Genomic DNA, 19,585 nt, shown 5'->3' with positions numbered 1-19,585 from the left:
CGGCTACAGTAAATTACCATACTTGACATTCATCACCTCATCAAATTGCAATGCAGCTGCCCCCTCACGGCTCAGCCAATATGACTTCAGCTGATGTTGTTGTGGCCTGTACATAAGAATAAATGAGCTGTCCACATTCGGTGCAAGATTTGTTGTTTGAGAACACAAACACATAAACACATAAACACACACACACACACACACAGACACACCGTGATTGCTGGTGATGCATTTATAGTGTTTACAGCTCGTCTGCCTTGTGCAAACACCTCAGACCTCAGCCTCGCTTGGTAATGGCTAATTACATAACATGATGTGCAGTATTTAGATTTTTTTTTTCCCTCCACGTGCGTCAGTAAACATTCAAGATTAGACGTTCTGCGTTGTGTACTGTAGAAGCACTGAAAACCCTGATTTATTTAAATCCAACTGCTTATCTTCCCCCTCTTCAAACAGCAGAGCGGAAACAACATGGTCAGGCTGGTCGGGCTCATCAGCATTTGCCGCCTTTTGTTCAGTGTGTGCTTTGACTGAGATGAAAGGGGAAAAATAGAAATATAGCCCATCTTGGCACACTCGCTTTCTTCCTCTCACTCTATGCCTTGTGCTGTTGTTTTTTCTCCCACCCCAGTACCTTTTTTTATTCTTCTTCTCGAGGCTATAGTTCTGTGTGAAGCTGGCTATCTACTGTAGTCTGGCACTCTGCCTTTATCCTGGGGATTAACAGAAATCTTTCTATACGGACTACATGTTCTCCTGAAATGTCTGTCCTTATTCTACTGCTTTTATTCATTCAGTGTGAAATCTCAAATTCCTTTGCGGAGCCGGTTATGTAATTACTGCAAGTCTTAATTATTCCTGTCTTGCTCAGGTTATTTGTGGGAATTATACTTTAAGCAGTGGAACAACAATCATCTATGTGTGAAGCATTCTAATGTACTAAATATTTCAATAATTGGCGTTCTTTGCAAGGTGCTTTTTTTGTACTCAATTGGAAAAGCAATTGGATCAAATGTGCAACAACCTACACATCTAGTCAAATGAGTAAGAGAGCCAATTATCATAAGGCCAGCAACACTTTCTTTTAACAGTGACTGCTCAGTTTAAAGGAACCGTGCATGCAGATAAACAGTGAGAGTTTCTGCCAGCTAACATTGGAGCTGAAAGCACGTTGGCTGAGCTACACAGCAGATAGCATCATTCAGTGCCTTCTGTGACTGTTATCCTCTGTGCCGGAATGTGTTTTGGCCTCAACGCAACATACACTGATCATTAGTTAATAAGTCAGCCCAACAACAAAGACACCAAGTGTCTTAATTCACAATTTCCTCTCATGTAGTTTTCAAAATCCTAGCTTGTTTGGCCTCTTAGGCTAAATACAAGCTGCACTATCTTCTTAATGGAGGTTATTGGGCCACTATTCGGGGCTGAAAAAGGTACTTTCAGCCTCTCTGCATGTTTTGGGGGTTAAAATAATTTACTCCACATGGTACCTTTTTGGTTATCATGAAAACCAAATGGGATCTTAAGTAGTAGTGTAGCATTAATAATACAGGCATTCACGTACATGTTTTTGTAAGACGGTTTTCATTTTTTTTTATCAAGTGTCTTTATTATGGGACACAAAAGATCTGCACTAAGAACATTAATTGGTAAAACCAGCATTCATCCCATTTATATTTTTCACAGATTATAAAGCTGATTTTGTATCAGTTGCTTGGTTACGCCTGAATGCAAATCACGTTATATAATATAATGAATTAACCAACTTCGTAAATTATTTCCCATCAAAGAGGTTTTTTTTCTTCCTATGTAGTACTTTTCAAAACAGAAGTTTGCTGACTTAATTGTGTCCCTCCGCTTCATGTCAAAAAGATAATGGGACATTTCAGTTATGACGTGTCTTAGAGTTTTGACTGAACTGAGGTTTTCCCGAAGTATCAATCAAGTATATATATTTTTTTTTTTTTGCCTAATTGTTCTCCATGGTAACATGGCCGTGCCGTAAACATTTTCCAGATTTACCTCCTTATACTAGCAAGATGAGAAATTGCAGTTGTGCATTACGTTTCAAGTCATACATAAAAGGTGAAAGTCTAGATTTAGATATATTTTTGGAATTGCTATTAAACAGAAAAGTTAGTTGTGGCGTGATTATGGAACCCATGCAACTTCTAGGCAAGACCCGCCCTTCAATAGCATTCAAACACCACTATTGGCCAGGCGTCCATGCTTACGCAAGGTAACCTAACCCGATTTGTTCAGGTCCTATCCCCTGACCAATCGGCTATCCTAACCTTAACCACTCAAGGTCAATGCCTAACCCCAACCAATCAGGCTGCTTCATAGGGCGGGACTTGAAGTGACATGGGATCCATAATAACACCTTTAGAAGAAGAAGATGCTGGGGGGGGAAATAAGGCTGTTATCTCTACTCCTGTATTGTCAGTTAGACTCCACGATCTTTCCAATTAGAACGTCTGTACCCGAGGGCCCTGTTTGTGGGTAATTGTTTTTAAGAATCTGCTAAAACCCTGAACACTGCTCTAATGGCACTGTATTGCTCCAGTATGTGCTCAAATGATCATCATGAAAGCTGTTGTTTCCAACTCGTAGATAGATGTGGCTTTGTTGTTGTACCAGAGCTGCTTTTTTTCCCTCAGTGAAGGCAGAGCTTCGCTATCTGTCCTCTATTCAGGGCACGTTGATGTTTGCTGCAGATTAATTACATGTCTACCATTACAGCTGGAATGTACGCAGGTCTCTGACATTCAGGGTGAGAGTGAAGCAAACAGCCTAATTGAATTTAGCTTGTGTCTTAAAACCGGTTTTCCTCATCACCTGATTCATATCTAAACACAGCTGGCTGCATCCACATCCTTTTATTTTTTTTGGTGACATGCAGTCAGAGCGGCTTCTGGTAGACTGGGCTCTGTGATTATGTGATTTGTCAGGTGTAAACTCATCAGCAGCTGTAGCCAGCAGTGTTGTTGCAGGGAACAAAGCCTCCATTTCCTTCTGCCATGCTGTCCAGAGTTTGTATTCAGACAAACTGCTGCTGGAAAGGCGAGTTAGAGTTTGTTGGAGTCGCTATAAGGTCAGCTGTCAGATTAGTTGAGGAGGTAAGTTGTGTGACATTTATTGTTACAGGAGGACTGTATACGAATGTTGGATGCTGACTTGTTGGAAACTGTAACTCTGCTATAACACACGGTTTCCGCAGGGTCTTAAAAAGTAAAAAAAAAAAAGTCAGAATTTTCAAAATCTAAATTTTAGGCCTTAAAAAGTCTTAATTTCGCTGAGGTGTTGTGTTCGAAGTCTTAAATCATTTTAAACTGGTCTTAATTTTCCCACGTCAATGTAACGCTACCTCTATTGATCATTGAAATGTATTTTTTTTTATTCTGTAGTGTTGTACTTTCTTTCTTTTGCTCATCCAAATATACACTCACCTAAAGGATTATTAGGAACACCTGTTACATTTCTCGTTAATGAAATTATCTAATCAACCAATCACATGGCAGCTGCTTCATTGCAATTAGGGGTGTGTTCCTGGTCAAGACAATCTCCTGAACTCCAAACTGAATGTCAGAATGGGAAAGAAAGGTGATCTAAGCAACTTTGAGCGTGGCATGGTTGTTGCTGCCAGACGGGCTGGTCTGAGTATTTCACAATCTGCTCAGTTACTGGGATTTTCACGCACAACCATTTCTAGGGTTTACAAAGAATGGTCTGAAAAAGGAAAAACATCCAGTATGCAGCAGTCCTGTGGGCGAAAATGCCTTGTTGATGCTAGAGGTCAGAGGAGAATGGGCCGACTGATTCAAGCTAATAGAAGATCAACTTTACTCGTTACAGCCGAGGTATGCAGCAAAGCATTTGTGAAGCCACAACACACACAACCTTGAGGCGGATGGGCTACACCAGCAGAAGACCCCACCAGGTACCACTAATCTCCACTAAAAATAGGTAAATGAGGCTACAATTTGCACGTGCTCACCAAAATTGGACAGTTGAAGACTGGAAAAATGTTGCCTGGTCTGATGAGTCTCGATTTCTGTTGAGACATTCAGATGGTCAGAATTTGGTGTAAACAGAATGAGAACATGGATCCGTCATGCCTTGTTACCACTGAGCAGGCTGGTGGTGGTGGTGTAATGGTGTGGGGGGATGCTATCCTATCAATATGGGCCAACATTTCTAAAGAATGCTTCCAGCACCTTGTTGAATCAATGCCACAAAGAATTAAGGCAGTTCTGAAGGCGAAAGGGGGTCAGACACAGTATTAGTGTGGTGTTCCTAATAATCCTTTAGGTGAGTAATTCGCCGTATACACTTTGTATCGCTTTCATTCTATTTGAATACATGTATTTACTTTGTAAGTACTTTTGTGACTCTGCATCTTTGTGTACTTTTATGATAAAGGTCTTAAATTTCACGTAAAACGTGTCATGTAAAACACAACAGTAAGTGACGGTCCATTAACACAGCGGACCATATCACAGCTTAATTTTATACTCCATCAGTATTTCACAATGGTGGTCATCTTTACTCGTTTACTCAGTGGCGTGAAGCACCAAACTAAAAGCTATCAAGAAATAGGTAAACTGTGTAGATGTGTGGATGGATAACGTGATAGCATTGCCACGCCTCATGGAGTCCATCAGCCAATCAATCTGGCCCACGGGACGTTTTGTCTGGCGACACCCAGCTGTCCTGTTAGTCTGACAATGAAGCCTGACACCTGAATCCCAAAGGTGCTTTAAAAGATGCCACATGCAGGAAAGAAGGATTATGGATGTAACATGGGTTCAAAAGACATTGACAGCAGTCCGCCTTGCTCGGTTTCCCTCTGTGAGCACGCTGAATCCAACAGTATGTGTTTCTCAGGGGAGCAGCACAGAGAAACGGCACAAAGATCCCCACGCTCCCTGGCCCTGGTAAACAAAGCTCAGCAGTGCGAGAGAGGCAGCAGGCTGTGTGGAATAGGAATGCTTACTCAGGCTTTTCACATATATGAAAAGAGGAGGAATCCATAATCGGACCTATTTTTTTTTCCTTTTGGCTCCAAGCTGGTGACGCAGGCAATTTTTCTCTTTATGCTCTCGGTTGGGATTGATCTCACTATGAAGCAAAGACATGCATCTCAGGGGGAGGCTGGCTTGTTAATAGCCATTGTTTATCACTATCATTAAACACATCCATAAGCGTTTTTTTTTTTTATTTCCTCACGCAGAAAAGTGTATACAGTTTTACGCACTTACTGTTTTTTGCATGAGGAAACGTAGCTTTTCCTATGCTTGTGAGGACCTTCATTCTCAAACTTTACCTACCACTCCGTATCGCTTGCACTGTTCGATTTTACCAGGTTATGTTATACAGTGCATATACAGGGTTATTTTTTGAGAAAATGTTGAATGTATTTTTGTTGTGTATGCACTTTCCATCAACCTGCCTCACATCTTTTTACTTTAGATCATGATTGACACGTTTCCTCTTACCTGTAGTGCTATTTATCAGTCTAGATTGTTGTGTCGTGAGTTGCCCAGAGTTGGAGATATCGGCCGTAATGATGTCTTCCTTTTTTAGTATAATGGAACTAGATGGCACTCGGCTTGTGGTGCTCAAAACACCAAATAAATACATTTGAATAACTCGCGCGGTGATAGTTAGCGGGTCTAGTTTGGTAGAAAGAAAATAGTTCCTACATGAAACTGCTCATAACCAGGTCTGTGGCTTGTCTCCTCACTTGTAGTCAGAGATATTCAATAACGCCATTTGGGTACACAGACCTTTATCAGTTATTTTAAAATAAAAAAAATTCTAATCTAAACCTCAAACCTCTTTTTTTTTTTTTTTAACAATATGCTTCCACCGATGATTGAAACCCTGAGTGTGGGCTCTGCATACGGCTCAGTATTGAGAAGTAGATGACTGTTACGTCCGGCTGCCTACAATGGAGGTGTAAAGAAAAGAGTACCTCATTAGGAGCCACCTCGTCATAGTGGGGCAATTATCAACCGGGAAGAAAATTCTTTGAGCTCAGACACTGCTTAGTGCTCTCCACTCACTGCATTGACTGATGAGGAGAACATGGGTGATGGGAAGGTGGGAGTATCAAAGTAGTCATGGTTTTATGGCTGTTCTGCAGCTTTGTTTGAAAACCTTCATGTTAACGTTCAAAATGCATTTTCCCTTCAACCATGATTTCATCTGTTGATTTTATTTGACCGCTGATATCTAAGCGTTCATAATGCAGGATATACGTCATTTTGATTAGCCTCAATACCTTAAACCTTATTCAGTATCCTTCCCGTTGGCATCTCAATACCACTACCTTTCTCACTACTGCCTTTCTTGCTTACTCTTACTCTTAGAGGAGAGGTTTAAAATTCTGTTTCATGTCCAATCAAAGAACATCCATCAGAGCGTTATGCCTTAGCAGGTATCCTACTTCAGACGGAGTGCAGCAGATCGTCGTATTAAAGCTGTAAATCAACATCATTATTACCTTGGACTGTATGAACTCAAGGAAAGTTTTTTTTTTGTCCTACGTGCAACAATACCATAATATAGGTTTCTGTAGTTCTGAGAGTTGAGGCGGTTATCGATCAACGTACAGTATGTCGATTTTTGAATATTAAAGCCACATTTTTGGCTCATGCTCTGGTTTGGAACAGATGCTCTATTTAAGTATGTTTGCTAACATAACATTCTTTAAAAAATAGACAACTTGGGAAATGGCCTTATTTGTTTTCTTGCCAAGAGTTAGATGACATGATCCGAACTTCTCTTACATCTGTACGGTAAGCTGGATATTCGTAGCTTAGCATAGCAAAAAGACTGGAAATGGGGAAACGACTTACTTGGTTCTGGTCAAATGTGACAAAAATCCAGCACCTGACCAAGAAATAGTTTGGCACATAACATTCCCTAAAACCACAAATATTAGTTTTTACCCTTCAGTTTTTGTACAGATATAAAAAAATAAGATTTTTTGGATATTTGGTTGATTAGTAAGTTTTAGAGGTGCAGGTAAGTGGATTTTGGCAATGGCACCTTTGGACAGAGCCAGGCTGGCTGTCCCCCCCGTCCCCCCCCCCGTTTCCAGTCTTTTTGCTAAGCTAAGCAAACCTAACCACCTGCTGGCTCCAGCTTCATATTTAGCGTACAGACAAGAGAGTGGTATCCTCCCATCTAACTAGAGCTGTGTACAAAATCACGTATTCACTTCTATATAATAGACACACTAGTGTACTCAATAGTGAGCAGTAAGTTGAGATTTCGGACATTCGTCATTTTGCGCCATCGATGCCGGGTGTAGTCCAACAGTAGTCATTTTCTCGTTTTTCATAAAATGCGTCACATTACATTGTGTGATTGTTAGCAGAAAGTAGCGTACATGCATGGACAATACTTTTTGCTGATGAAAGAACAAACCTATGAATCAAGTGAAGCGGGCTGATACGCATTGGTTATTTTGTACTAACATTCAAACTGCAAGGGTTACAGTTTCTGTCGCCACATAGGGTACTCATGCCTCAGAGCTGTCAGAGCTTCGGATAGAGACGTTATATTTTTCACTCTACTATTATAAATATCATTCCTCAGCCTAGCTCGCATTATGCCACCTCATTGTCTGCCCGCTTGAGGACTCTTCAATATTTGCGAGATGTGAGGGATATAGCAGACAGCAGGGGGATTGTTTGCATAGCTCTGGTAAAGTGCAGAGATGGAAAACCACAATGCAAAAATCTGTTTCAAATATTTTATGAGCTGAGACACTCTGAGCTCATAAATGAATCAAGCAGCTTTAGACTGGCCCAAATAGAACTTCCTTTAAGCATTAAAGTCCAAGCACTTTGTCTTTTGAGAGCTTTCTGTCCTTTGTCAAAGACAGTTGGACATTTTATGATTGCATATGGTTGCAGTTGCATTTTATGGGTTACTTTTGTTTCCTGAACTCTTTGAAGCTTGAGTCCTAAGCTGTCTTAAGCTCCTGTGAAAAGACGCAGCCTTGTCAAAACTGCTGCTGCCAGTAAGAGAAAAGAATTATCTAACTGTATATGAAAGGGCACTTGGGGGCTTTAACCTGATTCGACTGACTGTGGCTGAAATTCAATCTAAACGGCTACCTGTTTTTCTTCAATATGTCAAGTATCCAACCCAAGTGTTATAAATCAAAAATGTACTGTTTCCAGTAATAATGTCTAGGCCACAATGGAGGCAAAAACCAAGTCTCTAGGTACCTACACACAATGACTCGTTTGAGTCTGTATGACAACCATAATACAACTCGCTGCAACACACACACTGAGCTAAAAAACCGAAAGCCATTTGTAGTCTATAAAGTTTCCACCATTAAATGAAATACAAGCAACAATGGTTAAAGCCTCACGTATGAAAAATGGCCATGACCATTAAAGTTGCATCGGACAGACTTCCCTATTACTCCTTTATGAGACACATGATGCAGCCGACATGAAATAGTGGTTAGAGGCCAAGGGGATAAAAAATAATGCAGTTTGATGTATGATAGAAGAACCAAGAGTATTTTCTTGTTTTCCAGCAGCATGTCTTGAACATTTTTAACATGCTATTAACATTAAATTAAGAACATGTAAGCTTGTTGTTTTGGCGGCTCAAAAAAAGAAATATACACATGTATATCCTTAATTTTCCTTTTAATATTAACACTGTTTATTGTTAAAGGATAGCTTCACAATGTATCCAGTCTTTAAACAGTATTAACATACTCGTATGTACATGGAAACTGGTATTTCATGCACTTCCAATGACAAATACTGCAGTAGTCCCAGGTATTTATCGGCTCCAGCTAAGATCGGCAGTGATGGATTTTTGCCATTGGTATTTGTGCGATGCTATGCAAGCAGCACTCAAACATTGTTCCAAATTAGTCTGCACCAAGTTTGAAAGAGAGCCTGAATAAGTACCAGATATTAAAACAAGGAGTAACCACTGCAACATCCTCACTAGCATCTATGCTGCTATCTATTTTCCGGCGTACTTGTCTACTGGCAATGGGAAAGAAATCTGTCGCCTATTTTAAGCAGGTTTTCCCACGTTAAAAAAAAACTGCATATATACACGCTCATTTGGGTGGAAAAAGTATATTTTAACATATAATTCAAAAGACAGACTTGAAACATTAACTTATCATTTAGGTAGCTAGACATATATATACTTCTTCCCCACTGAGAGCAGGTGGTGGCTCCAGTGTGTAGTTCTGCACAGTGCTGCTCCCAAGCACATTGAATATCTCCACTATGAGCATCCTGCCCTAAATCTTTGTCAACATGTATTTTTCACAAGTTGGCCCTAAAAGCATGCGGCCTTAAAAAAAACGAGTCATTGTGTAAGTCCTTGTTGTTGCGCTGTCATGCATTTTTGTTTCTCATTTCCTTGCAAAACTGACAGGTCCCTCACAAAACCCCCACAACGGCTCCTATCCTTTTATCCTCCTGTTTGTCAGTTTTCATAGTAACATAATGTAATAAGGGGCAGGGGAAGATGATGAAAAAAAACTGCAATGCTTATCAGCTCACTGCATATGGAGCAGTTTAAAGCATGAGGGACGGGAGTGTATAAGTCAAACCACATCTGCATCCGACACATCTGCTGTAAATGATATGGGATTATGGGAGAGAAAGAAGTAATATGAGAAAGAGGTGGCCTGCATTGCTGAGTTGTATCCTGTTTGCTTTTGTTAGGCTACTCTTTCAAAGCAATAACTCTCTTACAGTAGAGATTGGGCCCACAACGTCTGTCGAGTTACCTAATACAGAGATAGCAGCTGCTAGTGTAACTAATTGACCCATATGGATGGAAAAAGTTAAGAGGAGTGTGGAAGAATACTGAATTGATCTCTTGGGCTGAGGCCTGTGGATGTTGAGCCTCCTACTCCGGAGGAAACTTTGCAAAAAACCGAGAACCCTTATGTCCTAAAAGTTGACTTCATTATTTAGTTCATTACCTCTCTCGTCCGTGCTCTGTTTCCCCCTCTTTCATACTTTATTTCCTCCATTTGCCTTTTTACTCCCTCTTTCCCTCCACCCCTCCTTCCTTCTTGCTGTAAGCGGAGTTGTCAGAAGCGTTTGAAGTCTCTGCTTTTTACAGGGCTTCTTCCTCTCCTCATTTTTCTCTGCCTCCTTCCTCACCAGACCTAGATTGAGATGCCTTGGGTAGAGTTCACAGCCTTGGAATTAGACTGAAGTAAGAGCTTACTATTTTATCAGCAGAGATGGTTACTCTGGATCACAAGATTAAAATGTAGTCTAGCTCGATCTGTGAAGTCTCCCTCCAACGTATCCCTTCTGAATGCTCCCCTGAGTGGCGTTAGTGCCACCTTAGTGCCAGACTTAAACACAAAGTCCCGTAATAATGTATTGCGATGTGGGGCAGATGCCGTTTTCCTGACTTATATTAGTCATTTTATATCACTTATGTATCTCTAATGATGTGTTGAGGCGGCTGTAGCTGCAGGCTGTTTGTTCACCAGCAGGCACTCTGTAGCATGTCCTCTTGACACCCCTAATGCAATCACACTCCCATAGTACATAATAACATCTTATCTGTGTCTATAATAACACACATTTCTACCGTTTGCACCCTCACTGACAAATTGACATTTGTGGCATTTTCTAAGGAACAGAATTTAGTTCAATGCATGAGTTCAATTCCAAAAGCCATCTGGAAGAAGTCAGTAGATTTGGTACCAGTTTTCACTCAAATTGAGGTTTTAATAGATGCATAAATAATTAACTAGAACTCCACCTGATGATGATGATGATTATTACCTGACAGGTCGAGTCCGCCTTGCCTTTTGTGTCATTGACAGCAGCTTGATTTAAAGTGCTCTCTCAAGGCTTAGGGCCAGCCTCGCTCTCAGATCAATTCATTCAACTGTCAACGTTATACAACTAGCCAGGATAAGTCAGTGTTTCTGTATTGCATAAACTCTCCCACTGAAAAATATAACCATGTCAAAAGTTTCTCCCTTACACTTATAAAAGTACATTGTTCGCAGCTTTCTGCTGAATTTGGGATGGCAGATTGTCTTTCACAGCTGCGTAAGATTTCCAGTAAGAAGTGTTTCATGAGATCCTATTGTCCAAGCACCCACACTTTGTCAAATATATGAAAGGTAAAAATGGGGAAACTTTCAATTACTGAGCAAACCTGCTTCTGGAATTCTTATCTTTCATTTATTTTGTCTCTCAAGCTGGTGAACCAGCTTGAGAGACAAAATAAGTGAAAGATAAAGGCGTAACCTTTGACTTTTCCAGGGAAGTCACTTAAAACAAGAGGACTGCACTCCCTTTAGAGGAAGTGGATTGTTGGCCTAAACTGAGAGCCTTGAAGAGCAAATTCATCAAAACCTTCAGGCCTTTGGAAAGGTGATTGGGTGGATTGCCATGACATTTGATATACAGTAGAGATTCAAGGTGCCTGTTGGATGAATCTTCATGATTTTCCAGATTTTTTTTTTTTCAGGCGCTACCAGAATATTGACATCTTTGGTTCAGAGTTAAATGTCTCGACAGTTGTTGGGGGATTACTGTGCATTGGTGTAGACATGTATGTGTTTTTGGTTTTCTTTACAATTGGCATTAGTGTACAGTCTTTAGGGTAGCTGTAGACTCTTAGTCTTGTTCAAGAATATGAAACTTGTAAAAATCAAAAGGCATTCCACAGAAAACTGCAATCTTATTAAAGCCAAAAATATACTTGTATGTCAAATAAGCTGCAAATGTCCAGAGTAGGCGCACATTAGGATCATTTTCATGTAAGGTCCAGGGCCAGAGATTGCCGTGCGGAGTCCCGCTGTGACCGATAGCGGAATAATACATTTCTATAATGACATTGACGGAGAAACTGTATTTGGTGTGGATGGTCACGTTTGGCCGATACCTGATCCGATTCATAAGGTTAGTATCGGTCCTTAAACCGATTCAGCAGTTTGGATCGGTGCGTCCCAACTTCTTACCAGAAAGAATAAAATAATACCTCTTCTGTGGTGGAAACTTCCGGCACTGCTTTTCCCTCCTGCAATCATTTTATCAATCCTTTGTAAGCCATTTTTCTAACATTGTTGCTTTGCAGTTGATGCATAAAGCCTGAACTATTAATGTTTAAAAATGAAAAAGTCATTTTTTAAATTCCAAATTAAGTCCGAACAAGACCATTCGTTTTAGATCTGTAGATCTGTAGTCTGGTTTGTTAGAATGTAAATAAAGCTTCTGAGTGCAGGGTACCTTCGTTAACAGCATGTTAAACCAGCAAATATCTGATAAAAGTGGAGTACAACTGAAGCCCGTTTTGGAGCTGACATGAGTGAACGTGGTGGAAGTGTCTGCATCGTGTGTGTCTGTGGGCGTTTGGATTAATAGATAAGGATTTAGATTGGATGTAATGATGCCAGACAGAAAGCAATGCAGGAACCCATCCCCACCAACCCCTGCTGTCTCAACTGTTAATATTTGGAAATGGGAGAGGGATGGTGGAGTTTTTACTCATCCTCTCTATGTACATATACGCACACTGCAGTGACTCACACAGTGTCACCAACCAGCCCATGTAGCAGTGGCAGTATCACTGATGGTGGTACATTGCCTCATTTTCTCACATCGTTGCCAAATAAATAATCATTAATCGCTCATCTCGCCTCTCGCCCTCTCCCAGCCTCACATTACCCTCTGACCAGTGCCTCGCTCTTGCGGCTCTGAAAATTAAACTTCTTGTCTGTTTGGAGCATCGGAGGTGCGCTGACGTAACACAAACCCAACCATTTCCCTCCCACACACAGAGCACGCAGTCCGCAGGGGTCCACTGTCACTGTCATGTCACCGAGCCTCTGAGATGATATTAGCCGACATCTGACCTTTTTAAATGAACACGCAACCACAGCCCCGCTGTTGTGGGAGGTTAGTGAGGCTGTCTGACAGCAGCGTTGTCTAATGAGGGGGCCCCTCTCAGCAGAGCCGCTGTCGGTCCTCCACAATAAGCATAGACGTCCCCTACACACCTCATTAGAATTATGCTAATAAGCCACTCTGCAGAGGATGTCATGGAGAAGCTGGAGTGGAGAGGAAAGAGGGATGGCATGTTGACAGCCACATCAAAGAATTCTTCAGCCACTTAGGAATCTATGCTTTTGGTTTCATCTTGAATCCATTTGGGTGCCAAGGTTAAGACCTATTCTATTATACACATCTAAAATTGATATATGTTTTAGTCACCATAGCCAAAACATAGCATATAGGGCTGGGTATCGAACCAAATCATGTCCGTGTGTTACAGTAGGCACACAACTGGAGTCCAGCGAGCCCCAGCCCAAAACATCGCTAGGCACTAAAGGGTCTTAAAAGCTGCCAAATCTAGCGGGAACATTTTGAAATTGTCAACACTGCACTTTACCCACGATGTGTTGTTTTTGCTGGTTGTGTTCAGGTTAAACAAACAAGACGCAACTTGCTAGTTCGTCAACTTTCGAGGTGTTGTTGGCGTGTTGGTATGGATTTCTCTTGTTAACCCCCTGCCTCCAGTCTCTATGCTAAGCTAGGCTAACAACATCCTATCTCAAGCTCCAAACTTAACACACAGACATGAAAATTATATAAATCTTTTCATGTCACCCTTAGGAAAAAAAAAAACGAGTTCCCATAATGTTTCCTATTCCTTGGGAATTCGCGAGTGAGGGGACAATGGAGCGGGAGATTCGCCGGAGAATCGGTGCAGTGGGGGCGGTATTACAATTAAATTTTTGTTTCTACCCTCACCTGTGATAATGAAACCTCCGTCATGATCGAGAGAACGAGAAAAGGGGAGCGGGATGAGCGTGACTAGAGTCTCTCAAAATCTGACGAAAATCTTTTAAACTGACCTTTGTCGATCTGAAATGAAGACAGATTCAGCAACTGCATGGTCTATTTCTCGCTTAAAATGTTTTCAGAAACACGTTTCGGTGAACTATTTTAGTACAATATGAGATCGTATTCTGAACAAGCCGCCATGACAGTCTGTCTTTCAATTTCTGGAGAAACTAGACCCACGTTCATCCAATCAGCTGCCGGTTTTAATTTTTGGGCAACAATACAGATTAGCGCCGCCTGCTGTTATGGAGACGTATTATGTCTCGTCGCTTTGGTGTGTTCCGAGGCACTTTTTTGACCAACTCGGTGAGACTGATCAGTCCAACTGCCTTTTCTGCCGAGAGTCGGCCGTCTGGTCGGTGTGTCTGCAGCTTAAAGAGATAGGGTGAGAAGCTCAGTCATCCGTGAGGAACTCTGAGTAGAGCCGCTGCTCCTTTGTGTCGAAAGGAGCCTGTTGAGGTGGTTCGGGCATCTGGTAACGATGCCCCCTGGGCGTCTGCCTAGGGAGGTGTTCCCTGCATGTCCAGCTGGGAGGAGGCCTCGGGGAAGACCCAGGACTAGGCGATTGATGGATTTGTTTCCTATTCCTTTAACATTTGAAACTTTTGAGAGCTTTTTGTTCATATTCTTCAAAGCAACTGGTATGTGTAAACTCTGTATCGTGCTGCCACTAGTTGAAACATTACTCATCCCCACCTGCAGCAAACTTTACAATCCAGGATGCCTGTGGCCTGTTTGATTTGCAATGGCTTCCTTATTGGAAAGGTATATTTCTTTCTGTAATTATGTGCTTAATTGGAGACACAGCATTTTCACTTTGATATTAATGTGGCCATGTCTGGAGTAGTTTGGATCTTTAGTGCATCTTGGGCCTCGTTTACAACTAAATTATATGAGATTAGTTTTTTCCAAATTCACTTTCTTTCCCCAAAGGTGTTACAGTCTTATCTCATCCTCTTTTCTCTTCCTAACCATCTTTACCCCTCTTTTCCATCTCCGTATCCCTGGTTTTCCGATTGTTCTGAATCCCTCTTCCCCAGTGCTGTTTTGTTCTTTAACATTGGAGGGCCTTTACATCTCATAGCACCTCCTCTCAGTCCTTTGTGAATGTCTTCAACTTCGGGGTTCAGCTATGCAGTGGATACAGTCTGTATGGAGAACTAGCCCTTGTTAATTGCATTGTGTGATTTCCAAGGGGACGTGCGGTGCTGAACATGCAGTACAGCAAGTTAATCCCGTTCTTTTTATATTTTCTTTTTTTACTGGGGAGTATATCATATTGCTTTCATATACTAGCTCTTTTATTAATTTGTTATTCGTTAATACAGAAAATGATCTCAGTGCTACTAGCTGGAAAATATCCACTTGTGATGAGATTAAGATATGTACATGATAGCCACGCTTCTACAAATTTCTGAAAACTCTTGTTAAAGGCCTTTTTCTTGCCTTGTATTCATTTAGAAATTGGTTTTGGTAGGTAGCTTGGATAAACATTGATTTCCAAAACAGCCGGTGTGTCTTTTTAGATATAAAATTCCACTCACCCTCTCCGTAGTTGAGATTCGTGGAACTTGACCCCGGCAAAACAACACATCGGGGCAAGCAGCACAAACCTACCAAAGCTTTCCAAATAAACAGAGTCCAAATACAAGTAAACACAGAAGGTAGACCACTGGATTAGCCATTGTAGATAACTACATAGGGATCTACTTCCTGGGCAACTTGTCGGCTCACCAAGCTAGCTGTTTGGCTAGCCAGCTAGCCAACGACCAATAGTTGGTTTTTTTGGAAATAAGCTTATTCACTTTCTTGTTTAGAGTTAGATGGGATGGTTGATACCGCTCATGTATGTATGCTATAAGAAGCAACCGGCTAGTTTAGCTTAGCACAAAGACTGAAAACAGGGGGAAACGGCTAGTCTGGCTCTAACAAAATGTACCTACCAGCACCTCTAAAGCTCACTAAATCTAACACACAACCCCCTGTAAAACTACAACATTTTTAAGCTTTGGTTTTTGCACTGATTAAGCAAACAACATATAACGCGTTATACCTGAGCTTTAGAGGTATTTGGTGGTGTACCATTAGCGTATTTCCCAAAATGGCAGACTATTCCTTTAAGTAACCGAGCAAGTAAAGGAGTAGGGCTGCTCGATTATAGAAAAAAAATCATAATCACAATAATTTTGGTCAATATTAAAATCACGGTTATGTAACACGATTAATCGTTAACTTTTGTTTATTGAACTTAAAAAAAAAAAACAGTGAAACATTTAAACAAATCAACAGTAAAAAAAAACTGAACTTTGAAATTTCCCTCAACACTTTGATTAATTGCACAGGCCTAATCAGGAGTGTAATCCGTGGATTTGTTATTATTTAAAATTTGACTCAGCTTTTTCTCTGGTTTCATTCATTCTTGTAAAAAAGAAAAAGCCAAACATCAGTTTTAAATGAGACCTTCGTGATTATGATATACGAAATCCTGTTTTAGGCAGGAGCAGTGGTTCCAGCTTCACAGTTCTCTTTCTAAATCATCTTTTGTTATTTCTGTAGAGGCCACAAACGTAAGCACGATGAAGCTAAGGAGGAGGCGGAGGAATCTGCCGACGAGTCTTCTAAAGACTCCAACGAGGAAGAAGGAGGAAGCAGCTCAGAGGCGGACGAGATGGCTGCTGCCTTGGAGTTGGAGCTCAATGACTTTATGTGACGTGGAAAACGAAGGGACTCAGTCACAGGAAAAGGACAACAAAAAATCAGCCCCAGTCGCCTCTAAAGTGGTACCTAAAAATCCTATTTTTCTGCTTTGGAATCTGTGTGTACTTAGGATGTATGAGCCATGAATGTGTGCTGTAATAAAAATGAATGTCCTGTACAGAAATTACGTGTTGCTGTGTAAATAAAGGCTTAGATTATCTTTTTTTTTTTTTTTTTTTTTTTTGTAGGATTGATATATGGCTGTTTTTTTAACAAACCGTAGGAGACATGACATTTGATACTTTTTTTCTTTTACTTTTTTTCTATTTCAATTTTTCTATTGATGAGAAAAAGATAAATGGAATTATAAAGCTTAAACTTTCCTGGTCGTACATGCCAAAGAGTTTGGAATAGGTTTGCCAAGGGCGTGCAGCTAAATATTTTACTGTGGACTTCCAGTTTTACTTTTCTTTTGGCCTCCTCAACAGGTTGTTAGGGTCATAAATGCAACCAGCGGATCTAGACGTTTGAATGTGTTTTTACGGAGTCATTTCTTCCTACTCGTGATGTTTGTACATTTGATAACATAATGGTAAGGTAAGCTTCTCAGTCTTTTGTGATAACCAGCCCATTGGTGCACTATAACCGTGAACACAATCTAACTGAACTCCCAAGTTGTGTCCATTTTCATGTGTTTCATAAGCTCACCTTTCCCTTGGTCAACCCATCTCCACTATCTATCCAGTTCAGAAGGACAGACACTCTCACTAAAGCCGTTGCTTACTGTGTGTACACTGGAGCTTGTACCTTTTGAATTCCTGTTGCCTCAGAGGGTAAGTGACAAACATATTTTTTTTCACTTACCTTTTAGTGTTATGGAAATGCAGATAGTTTTTTGGGGGTTTTTTTCTGCCCAAGTTTTTAAGGTCTGCATCTCTGAGGCTTCTGCCTCCACTCCAGTACAATGGTACAGAGCCACCAGGGGTTTCTTATGGTAGAAAAAAATATATTGATGTGGAAATATGTGGAACTACAACTAAACTAAGCGAATGGCTGCTTCAGAGACAATGTGGCCGCACTTTGGTTAAGGTTCAGGAAATGTGGTTTAGGTTAAATGTTAATAAACACACTGCGTCTTGTGTTGCAAGCTTCAAACTTCAGATTAGTTTCTGTATTGATCTAAGACTGGCCCACGATCTTTCCCTAACCTTAACCAAAGTGCTTTTAAAAATGCGGTCGTCACAACAAGCAGATATTGTACTGCAAGATCGGATATATAAATACAGCCATTTGATCATTTTGTTAATAGATAAAAAATGTAATTTGTCTGCATTATATATTTCCTTCCAAACATATTTGCCGTTATAAATTAATTTGTAAAAAAAACAATTTCTTGGGAGTTGGAATGTACAATACATACTCCAGAAATTGAAGTGGGAGGTTTAGACCGAAAACATCCCTGTTTATAAAAATGCAAGGAGCTGTATCGAGTTTTCTCTGGAAAGTTATCACAGTTGAAATAGGTCTTTGTTTTGTAGCAGTTATTACGAGGTAAATGGAAATGCAGTATTCACATTTCATATGTAATCTAGCAGGAATGTGCGCTTGCTGCTTGCATGTTCTTGATCAGCCAACACAGCGCCATCCTAGATGATGTTGCGTTCAGCCAGGTTCAACTTTTTTGCCAGGGCCCTCTGCATTAATTTTTTTTCTACCATATGAAGTCTTGGGCCCTCCTCACAATTCAATTTGTGGCACTCACAGCATTACACTTTAAATGATTGAAAAGATTCAAGTGCAACATCTCTCCCCAGAGTTATTGTCACTGTTGGTCAGGGTCGTTGACAATAAACACTGTTAACATTTTTATAGGAACTAATTCTTAAGTAGAAAGTAGTTCCAGTGAATACCTTTGAAAGCGACTTACAAGGATTACGAAAAGTAATGGGGACATTGGTTCTGGAGAGAGATGTGACTCTTGAATTTTTTAATATCTTTGTCTAATGATTGATCCACCAGAAACAAAAATCCATTCATCTCCATTGTATTTGGGGTGGCAGCAGAAATCTGAGACAAAAATATCTGCATGCCACAGTAGATATCACTAGAGGTAAGTGAGAAAATGTGTTTTTGGTTATTTGGGTGAACACCCCTTTTGCATATACAGTATAAAAATGTATGAAATTAGCCCAAATTGTATTTTTTCTCCCAAATGGGTGAATGAGATTTTTGTATGTGTTTGTCCAAAGGGCGATAACCTCAAAGCTCCTCTCTTCTCACTCTTTGGTCTCCTTTGGTTTAAACCAGCCTGATTGGTAAATGTAACCACACTGCATGCACTTGACAAGCATTTCTGTGCGTTCAAATGCTTCCATCTCACTGTCAAAGTGGCCTAGGGCGACTAATGAAGCATATAATGTTGTACCAAGGTTGCTTGCATTCACCGTTAATGTTTGGCATCTACGTAGAGTCCAATCTACAGCACTGAGTCTGTTTTCGTCTCGTTCAAGAGTTCTAAACAGTCAAAGATCTTCCTTTCTCCAATTGTGATTACTGTCCTTAGGCAGAAGAGCAGCTGTCTGTTTGAGTCTTTACCTTCACCGCCTACACCCAACAACACATCAAGATTTTCCTTTTACAGTGACAGTCATGCCGTTTTGTTTGGTTTTTGTGTTCCTGGTGCTTTTAACGTTTTAACAACAATTTAAAGTATTTGTAAAGTCTATTTCCTACCTGACCCGGAAAGAAAAGATACTTTCTTCGAATAAAAATGTTTCTAAGTAACACAACTGAATTTAGTGTTATTCTTTTTTGAGATGACAAGCATGAAATGTATCCAGTATTCCTGAACTTGATCATTAAATCCTACAGATAAAGTCCATTAGCCTTTTGCTGCCTCTTCTTAGCTCGGTTTTTAAACATTAGGATCGTAATGCGTATTGCACTACAAGACTACCACCAGGACCTACTACTCAGTTTATGGGCTCTGCCACGAA

General features: G+C 40.6%; 1 protein-coding gene across 3 annotated transcripts in view; it reads left to right on the top strand.

Annotated features, from left to right (window-relative positions):
- The window catches only part of ctdp1 (CTD (carboxy-terminal domain, RNA polymerase II, polypeptide A) phosphatase, subunit 1), a 99,065-nt gene extending 79,692 nt beyond the window's left edge, over positions 1-19,373 (top strand). For 2 of the 3 annotated variants that reach the window (XM_031287128.2, XM_031287129.2), the window contains exon 13: positions 16,449-19,373. In XM_031287128.2, coding sequence (XP_031142988.1) covers positions 16,449-16,602 — 154 coding nt within the window. In that variant the 3' untranslated portion in view covers positions 16,603-19,373. The remainder of the gene's footprint in view (positions 1-16,448) is intronic. The other variant, XR_004102877.2, reaches the window with a different exon arrangement.
- The last annotated feature ends 212 nt before the right edge of the window (positions 19,374-19,585 follow it).

Source organism: Sander lucioperca, chromosome 16, assembly GCF_008315115.2.
Source record: "Sander lucioperca isolate FBNREF2018 chromosome 16, SLUC_FBN_1.2, whole genome shotgun sequence".
Lineage (NCBI taxonomy): Eukaryota > Metazoa > Chordata > Actinopteri > Perciformes > Percidae > Sander > Sander lucioperca.
This window is presented reverse-complemented; position numbering and strand designations above follow the sequence as displayed.